The following is a 9,570-nucleotide window of genomic DNA, read 5'->3' on the forward strand; positions in this document are numbered from 1 at the left end:
TTCGAGTTGTTTCCGGAATTCTTCCCGCTATGTTTTTCTTTTAAGATCTGTTCACACAATTTCATGATTTTTGAAGTCAAATTGGAGTAGTGATTTTGGTCACGCCGAAACAGGAAATGGAGCAAAAAAGCGAGTGGTTTTGCGGCGTGAATTTTTTTCGCTCTAATTTTAAAGTAGAGTGAAAAAAATGGTGTTTGAACAAAAATTCGGTTTCTCGGTAATGGTTTTTTGTTCACATGCGGCACTTTCACTCTGATTTTTACTGTTTTTTCAATTTTTTGGATCAGATTTTTTTCTAAATGGTTTTCCCAATCCATTCCCAGCTCATTCTAGGCCTAGTTTTTGTTTGAAATGAAATTTCATTTCTCGCTAGTGGTTTTTTGTTCACATGCGGCTTTTTGACATTAATTTTCTGTTTTTTTCTTATTTTTTGATCTGATTTTTTTGAAAATGGTTTTCTCAATTCACTCATAGGCCATTCTTGGTCTAGGTTTTTTTGTTTAGTCAATGAAAATTCTTTGAATTGTACGTCAGGACATGTCCTGCTAAGTTTAGCTGAAGAAGTCAAATTTTCCGAATGATTTCTTCCTCTTACTAACGTAATCTGCGCGCGTGACGTCATTTCTCACTTGCTTTAGCGAAAGTTTTTAGGTTATTTGCATGATTAGATTTCGATCATAAGTGACTTACCTCACCCAAAAAAATGACTTTTGTACTTTAAAACTTAAGTTTAATTTGAAGTTGTTTAAGGTTAAAGGAACTCCTATGTGCAGTAAAGGACCCTAATAAGAGGCTTCTGTGGAATGAATTTTAACAAGCTTTATCAGTTTATTGCTGAATGTTTTGTAGCCTAGTTTTTTGAGCGGCGTCGAATTTTTTTTTTCAATTTAGATCTGTATCTGTTTCTATCTCTTATATGGCACGCAGGTATTTTCTTTCGCAGCTTTTCCGGCAATCTGCCGGCTACGTTTGTATGTGTTTGTATGTGTGTGTGTTTGTTTGTGTTTGATTGTGTGTGTTTGTATGTGTGTGTTTGTGTGTGTGTGTTTGTGTGTGTGTGTTTGTGTGTGTGTGTGTTTGTGTTTGTGTGTATTTGTAAGTGCGTGTATGTGTTTATGTTTGTGTATGTGTGTTTGTGTGTGTGTTTATGCGTGTGTTTGTGTGTGTTTGCTTGTGTGTGTTTTTTGTGTGTTTATATGTGTCTGCCTGTGTATGTGTTTCTCTCTCTGTGTGTTTGTGTGTTGTGTGTGTGTGTGTGTTTGTGTGCTTGTGTATTTGTGTGTGTGTGTGTGTGTGTGTGTTTGTTTTTGTTTGTTTATGTGTTTTTATGGCTTGGTGTGTGTGTGTGTCTGTGTGTGTATATATGTGTTTGAGTATGGGTATATGTTTGTGTGTTTGAGATTTTGTTTGTGTGTGTGTTTGTATGTATTTGTATGTGTATGTGTTTGTGTGTGCGTGTTTGTGTGTGTGTGTATTTGTAAGTGTGTGTATGTGTTTGTGCTTGTGTATGTGTGTTTGTGTTTGTGTTTTTGTGTGTTTGCGTGTTTGTGTGTATGTGTGTGTATGCTTGTGTTTTTGTGTGTTTGTATGTGTCTGTCTGTGTATGTGTTTCTCTGCGTGTGTGTGTGTTGTGTGTGTGTGTGTTTGTGTGTTTGTGTATTTCTATGTGTGTGTTTGTTTTTGTTTGTTTATGTGTTTTTATGGCTGTGTGTGTGTTTGTGTGCGTGTTTGTGAGTGTTTGTGTGTGTATGTGTTGAGTGTGCGTATGTGTTGATGTGTCTGTGTTGTTGTGTGTGTGTTTGTATGTGTGTGTGCGTTTGTGTGTGTTTGTGTGTGTGTGTGTTTGTGTATGTGTGTGTTTGTAAGTGTAACTATGTGTTTGTGTGTATGTGTGTTTGTGTGTGTTTTTGTGTGTTTGCGTGTGTTTGTGTGTATGTGTGTGTGTGCGCGTGTGTTTTTTTGTGTCAGTATGTGTTTGTCTGTGTATGTGTTTTTCTGTGTTAGATGTGTGTTGTGAGTGTGTGTGTTTTTGTGTGTTTTGTTTGTATTTGTGTTAGTGTGTGTGTTTGTGTATGTGTTTGTATGTGTGTATGTCCTTGTGTGAGTGTTTGTGTGTGTATTTTTGGGCGTGTTTGTGCGTGTATCTGTTTGTGTGTTTGTTTGTGTGTTTGTGTGTGTGTGTGTTTCTATGTGTGTATGTGCTTGTGTGTGTTTCTGTGTGTGTGTTTTTGGGTGGGTTTGTGTGTGTATTTGTTTGTGTGTTTGTTTGTGAGTTTGTGTGCGCGTTTGTATGTATGAATGTATTTGCGTGTGTGTGTGTGTTGGCGTGAGTTTGTGGTTTTGCGTGTGGGCGTGTGTTTTTATCTGTTTGTATGTGTTTGTCTGTGTGTGTTTGTGTTTGTGTGTGTGTTTGTATATGAGTTCTTGCGTGTTTGTATTTTTGTCTTTGTTTGTTTGTATGTGTTTGTGTATGTGTTTGTATGTGTGTATGTGCTTGTCATTGTGTGTGTGTTTGTGTGAGTGTTCGTGTGTCTTTGTATGTGTGTATGTGTTTTTGTCTCTGTGTGTGCTTGTGTGTGTTTGTGTTTGTATACGTGTTTGTGTGTGTTTGTGTGTTGTGTGTGTGTACGTGTGTTCGTGTTTGTTTGTATTTGTGTTAGTGTGTGTGTACTTTTGTGTGTCTGTGTTTGTGTGTGAGTTTTTGTGTTTTTGTATTTGTGTGTGTGTTTGTATGTGTGTATGTGTCTGAGTCTCTGTGTGTGTCTCTGTGTGTTTGTGTGTATGTATGTGTTTGTTTGTGTGTTTGTGTGTGTGTGTTTGCGTGTGTTTGAGTGTGTTTGTGTTTGTATCTGTTTGTGTGAGTGTTTGTGTTTGTCGGTGCGCGTGTGTATGTGTATTTGTGTCTGCATGTGTGTGTGTGTGGGTTCGTATGTGTTTGTATCTGTGTTTGTGTCTGTGTCTCTCTGTGTGTCTGTGTGTGTTTGTTTGTATGTAAAAGTTTGTTTGTGTGTTTGTGTGTGTGTTTGCGTGTGTTTGAGTGTGTTTGTGTTTGTATGCGTGTGTCTGTGTGTGTTTGTGTATGTATGCGTCTTTGTGTGTGTTTGTGTGTGTATCTGTTTGTGTATGTGTTTGTGTTTGTCGGCGCGCGTGTGTGTGTGTGTATATGTGTCTGCATGTGTGTGTGTGTGTGTGTGTGTGTTTGTGTATGTGTGTTTGTGTGTGTTCGTGTTTGTGTGTGTGTTTGTGTGTGTTTGTTTGTTTGTGTCTGTTTTTGTGTGTTCGTGTGTGTGTTTGTATGTGTTTTTGTGTGTGTGTTTGTGTGTTCGTGTGTGTGTTTGTTTGTGAGTTTGTGTGTGTGTGTGTGTGTGTGTGTGTGTTTGTGTTTGTGTTTGTGAGAGTGAGGGAGAGGGATGGGGAGGGGTGGAATTCTATATCACGTTATCAGAAAGGTTTTAGCGGTGTTACGCTATTCTATGACAATATATATGTATATATATATATATATATATATATATATATATATATATATATATATATATATATATATCAAAACACTAAATTGCTCGGATTATATATCTCGCTAATAGCTATCGTTTTCTCAAAATTAACCTATTCGTCCATTAAAAAAATTTTGCTCATTCAGAAATGGTAATTATATTTTAAACAATTTGAAATGTGTAACAGCCAACTAAACCTAACCGGCGATGTTACTTATAATTTTTTTAGCAATGATTTTTTATCACCATCAAGCGTAAACGGCCGGGGCTAAGGTTCCAACAACTCTGATTATACCAAGTTCCAGACTCCCGCCTCTGATCAGAACCCTGTGCGACCCTTGTCCAGAGTTTTATGCTATCAAAGCTCTTGTGTGATAATATTTTTTTTGGTTGCGCATTACCACCGTGTGCGACTCAAGATGTTCTGATCGGAAGTGGCAAGGGTATTGAACCTCAACCAGGGTACTAATTTGACAATTTCAACTGATTTTTTATGTACAATTTTAGGTGGATTCGTTCAGCGTGGTGAACAGAGGGAGAGCAGACATGTCACACATGAACTTGGCCTCCCTCTCTGAGATAGATCTTATGGGCCTACTCCAGATTGAAGACTCATCTGGTAATTGTTTCGTACTCGTGCAAACTGGGAAGAAATTATGCCTCGATTTTGTCCTGAACACCACCAAAAACACGTATCGTATAGAAAAATGCTTGCAAGATCTCATTGTTACTACCTCAAAGTTAATAATTCTTGTCAAAAAATTATTAACTTTTAGGCAGTAATATTTTTTTGACAAGACAAGGTTTTTTGGTTCTTTCAATATTGAAAGAAAATTTTCAACACACCGAAATTGTAATCTGCGCTGTTGAAATATTTATTTGCCGATATCAATTCTCAAGCACTTTATGCCTCCCGATAGAAATTTTAAACAACTACCTAGCAGGTAATTACGTGCTAAAAAGGTGCGCGAGCTGAAGGATTGGAAATAAATTTTGCCTTCTAAGCGGGAGACTTCTAAATACATTGCAAATTGATAAATTAGAACAGATATACGATCTCTCACGAACTGTCACAGTTTTAATGACCTACTTATCAAATCAGTCTTGAAAGTAGACGAGTGCAGAAAGGAAAACAGCAGGTTCTCGTTACTCAATAAAAAAAATTTGGCAAGAGTTTTGAGCATTAACAATCAAAACAAAGTTTTTTGGGGTCTATGAAGTAGGGCAAGGTATTTTTTTCAATATTGACTTATATAATACCTTATCACTGACTAAAAGTTAGCTGCCACGAGAAAGAAGAATTCTCGAAAATTTTTTTAAAGAAACAAAAAAGAAAAGAGCTCTACTGTATTTACCTAACTTTCTTTTTGTACAAGTTTGTCATTCCAATTGAAAGATATTTAAAGTTCAAAAGAAAAAATGGTTAGCTCTGATTGTTGATGTTACAGTCGTACAACCCGTTAAACTTTTCAAATTGCGAAGAAAATTAATTCTGCTCATAGATGCCATCAAAATAATTATCAATTCATAATTATAATCAAAAAATAATTATTCAAAATTGCATTTCTACAGCTTCAATGATGTAAATTTTTTCACCCCTAAATTTATAGCGAACTGTCATTTAACCAAGTTTTTCAATCCCTATGATATTTATGCTCAACAGTGTTTAACACTGATTTTGAGATTCCTTTAATTGAGGAAAATTAAGTCTACACTATTTTAGGGTTTAAAATTAGGATGAAATGACTGGTGCGAACAAAATGTTTTCAAATCTCATTCATTTCATCCAAACCAAAAATTAAAACAAAAAGCCAATTAATTATCTCCTTTTATCACTATTAACACAAATAATGTTACTTGAAAAGAGAATCGAACTCTAAAACATTTTTTCATTACATTACATTTTCAAACAAGCATTACCCACCACTTTGAGTTTAATATTTCTTCCAAAAACAAAGTAAGAAGAAATATTGATAGTACAAAGCCAAGAGTTTCATATTGAGTAAACAAGCATACCATTGCGTGGATGAGCTCCAAATATTAAAGATAGAATTTTTTGGAATGCTTCGGCCGGCCAAATAGAGCACAAAAGGAAAAAATAAGAGAGCTTGAAAAGATCAGAATTTGATGCAAGTTTACCTGCACAAAACCGGTGATCATTTGTTTAGAGCTATTGAGACTCTGTTATAATATTTTTGGAATTATTTGTGGTTTTGTGTTAGTTTAAATTTGATATCCATCTTTTTTCTGAAGTGGTGCCCTCCTGGTGTTGTATCCTCTCAGTGCTACTCGTTACAAAATTTCGCTCTCGCCAAACCCTTTGATTGCATTTCTAATTGTAACACAATACTGCAACCTTTAGATATAAAACTGGCACACCATTGTTGCTAGCGAAGCTATCAGTAGGTTTTGTTGATTTTTCCTTTATCTTAAGGGTCTAACTTAATCCCTGGCCTGCCCTAAAAGCAGGTTTTGAACTTAGCTTAAATCGTTTCATTTGGAAGATATCAGTTTGTCCGTCTTCTAGACAAAGATAGTTTTTTTTAAAAAAATAAGATAGTTTCCTTAAGGTTTTCTTCATAAATACAAAAAACTTTCTTGTGATTATTTTCTTGTTTCAAACAAATTGTTTGATGCTGCTGTCTTGAAGGTTATTAGATTCGTTTTTTAATCAATTGAACTTAAGGTTTGCCTATAGCTCATTTGGACACCAAAATATATGAAAGATTACGTTGCTAAAACGATTTTGAGATGAGTAATTTGTGGCGTGAATATATATATATATATATATATATATATATATATATATATATATATATATATATATATATACTGTGTTCAGTTGTGGAGGTTGCGTAGGTCGGAGTGAAAAGAAGTAGAATCGTTCCCGTAGCATGCGTGAACAGAATAGAATATGAAGATGTTTGCGCGCTTGTTGATTTTTTGTTGAAAAATTTTACATTGTTGTTAGTTTGGACAAAATTATTTAATTTTGACCTGATTTTCTATTTTTTCATTGTTTTCACAGTTTGTTCTTCATCCCTGAGTTCTTTTCCAAATTTTGCCTTCAGTACTGGTAAACGCGTTAGAATCAGTTACCTTCATATGAATATTAGACTATCAAATTGACCTAAATGTCAGCCAAGTTTGGATTTAGCATGAATTCTTCGGAAATTTTCCGGCAATTCCTGTTTCTATTTAAAATTGTTAATTTTTTATTGTATTGAATGTACACTCTCATTTCTTTTCGCCTAGGGGGCTTGCCTTAAATGGCTCGAAGTTAAAGCTGTCAAGAAGTTTATTTATTACTTTCTGATGTCTAATATTTGCTTTTTTGATCTGATGGTTGTATTTGCTGTTGTTTCAGGTAGTAACAACAATGATTGGAGTTCAGGCTACTATTATGAATATGAGACTTTGTCCGACTTCGTCACTGATGATCTTCTGGATCGCTATGGGGAGGGGGAGGGGGATCCTGATTTTGGAGGAATTGGTAATCGGGACACAAAAAACTTAGTTCATGAGTAAGTAGCTATTGTAACAACTGCGCTTACCTGTTGTGACTCTGGCTTCAAGTTTGTGACTACCAGTTTTAATAGTTTTTGGCCAGCAGAGCCCTGGAATAAATGTTAACACCACCATGACAATGACGTCAGCATAACTTAAGTTATGTTGATGGTCATCGTGAAAGGCCAGTTAGTTAATTTAGGGGTTTTTTGACAGAAATTTCTTGCATTTGGTTGTTAAAACTCTAGGCAATCGGCAGCAAATTCCCAGTTGGCTACAAACCCCTCCCCCTAAAACAATCATTTGTTGTCGATGCATATTTGTGCTATATTGGTTTAATTTAATATTGCCTGAATTCTGATAAATATTTGAATACTAATAAACTCCCAAAAAGTAATAAGATACATCGACACCAAATGGCTTGAAAGGAGGGGGGGGGGGGGGGTGGTTGGTAGCTATCTGGCTGGGAGTTGGCTGTTCACTTTCGAGCTGTATCAAGGTTTCTTATGAAAACTTTAGTGTCCTGTCCTTCATAAAGCCATAAAACCCTGCATTGAAAGTCTTTAAAACGCTTGAAAAATTAGCTCTCTGAATTTAATCCTTTCAGTGCACTAATTCAAGCTGCAAGTCAGCAACCCACAAAACGAGTAACAGAAGCAACGACTCTCAACTTGAAAGAAGATGAAGACCACTTTGAGACTTTCAAAGTGTACAACTCTAAATCTAATTTCCTGACCGGCGACGAAGAAGCCGAAGAGGAAGAAGATGAAAATCAGAATAACTTAAACACACTTGTTCCGAAATGTGTTGAGGACTACAATAACGAACAGATGCCAAAAAGCCCCCCGAATCAAATGGACGAACCCAATATTAACATCGAGCAGGAACTTCAAAACGCTTTAGAAGAAAATGTCAATAATGATATCAACGATAAAAAAACTGAAGAACAAAATGACCAATTATGTGAATAAAATCACTGGTTGGAGAGCACAAGGTTATACCAAAATTATTCAGTTGTAATTTAATTGAAAGAGCTTAATTTTCATATAACCATTAATCCCAAAATTGAGCTGTTCGAAGAGACCTTTTTATACGGTTTTTTTGAGCTCATCCGTGTATGCTGCAAGATCTAGAGGAACCTGCGTATGCTGCTAAATCTACATTTTAGGCGTCTTGATTACCCAATGTTTAAAAAGACCTTGATGTATTGAAATTTTTTTGAGATAATTGCAACGCAACAAGTGTAAACTCTGACGAAATAACAGAAGTTCGCATGTAAATTCAAAGACGTTTCATCTCAGTATATAAAGCATTATAGCAACAACATATAAGCAACGTGTCAGTTTGAACGATCAATGCAACAAGTGAAACTTAGGCGGCAAGGTTTTTTCGATGCTCTTTTACTGGTTTTTTGTCTGATGTTATTGACGTAAAATCAGTTCGTAATTATCCAACAATTGTCTAGATAACCTAAAAATATTAAGCCGGAAACCAGCTTAATCGATACATATAGTGGTTATATTTACTTAAAATTAGGTTAAATGAACTTTTTCGGAACTTTGTACGTATATTAGAACGTATTTAATCCTTATTTTAAAGTTTAGAAATACTCGATTCTGATTGGCTAATATTCTTTCATTTACTACGTAACATCCTCCGGCCCGGAAGAAGATGTTGGGAAAACTGGTACAAGTTTTACAAGCGGGCGGACGAGTGAACCGGCCGACGTACGTAAAACGGCGGAGCGCGCGATGCTATCAGAGCCGTAACGGAGTTCCACAATCCGAGCGGTTGAGTAGTAACCCCTAGGGTTGGTTTCCTCAACTATCCAAACCAAGTCACCGGTCTTAACGTGTTGCTCGGCAGGCATCTGCCACTTAGAGGGTCGGTTCAGCGTCGGTACGTACTTTTTGATCCAACGGGACCAGATCGCATTAGCGTACGACTGCGCACGGGCGTAACGTTTACGATAGTCGAATTCATTGTTGCCGACAACAGACGGAATACCGGCAGAGTATTCTCCTAAAAGAAAGTGGTTGGGCGTTAAAGCGTTCAAACCGCACGGATCGGCGCTTACGGTTGTTAAAGGACGCGAATTGACAGCATTCTCCACGAGACAAAAGGTAGTATGCAGTACCTCATGCGTGAGGTGACGCGTGCCAAGAATAGTATACAACACGCGTTTGAAGCTGCGTACCAGCCTCTCCCAGATACCACCTTGATGTGGTGCGCTGGGTGGATTGAACCTCCACTTAATACCTTTGTGAGCGAGCTCAGCTGCAATGTTGACAACGTTCCACTTTTCAATACTTTCTCGGAGTTCTTTCTCGGCTCCAATAAAGTTAGTGCCGTTGTCCAACCAAATCATGGCAGGTGTACCCCTACGTGACACAAACCGCTCAGCTCCCATAACACAAGAACTGGTGTCCATGGATGTAACTATCTCGACATGACCAGCGCGAGTAGTGAGACAGGTGAAGAGGAAGCTCCACCTTTTCTCAGTAGTACGGCGGACAGTAACATAGAATGGCCCAATGTAGTCAACGCCAGTGTTCGTGAAAGGAGG

At 37.0% G+C, this 9,570-nt stretch overlaps 1 protein-coding gene across 1 annotated transcript in view; it reads left to right on the plus strand.

Annotated features, from left to right (window-relative positions):
• Positions 1–8,071, plus strand: part of LOC142344000 (uncharacterized) — a 75,809-nt gene extending 67,738 nt beyond the window's left edge. The window contains exons 11-13 of the mRNA XM_075395437.1: positions 4,005–4,116; positions 6,865–7,021; positions 7,612–8,071. Of these exons, the coding sequence (XP_075251552.1) occupies positions 4,005–4,116; positions 6,865–7,021; positions 7,612–7,975 (633 nt within the window). The 3' untranslated portion in view covers positions 7,976–8,071. The remainder of the gene's footprint in view (positions 1–4,004; positions 4,117–6,864; positions 7,022–7,611) is intronic.
• Positions 8,072–9,570: the final 1,499 nt, after the last annotated feature.

Source organism: Convolutriloba macropyga, chromosome 8, assembly GCF_964194025.1.
Source record: "Convolutriloba macropyga chromosome 8, txConMacr16.3, whole genome shotgun sequence".
Taxonomy (NCBI): Eukaryota; Metazoa; Xenacoelomorpha; order Acoela; family Convolutidae; genus Convolutriloba; species Convolutriloba macropyga.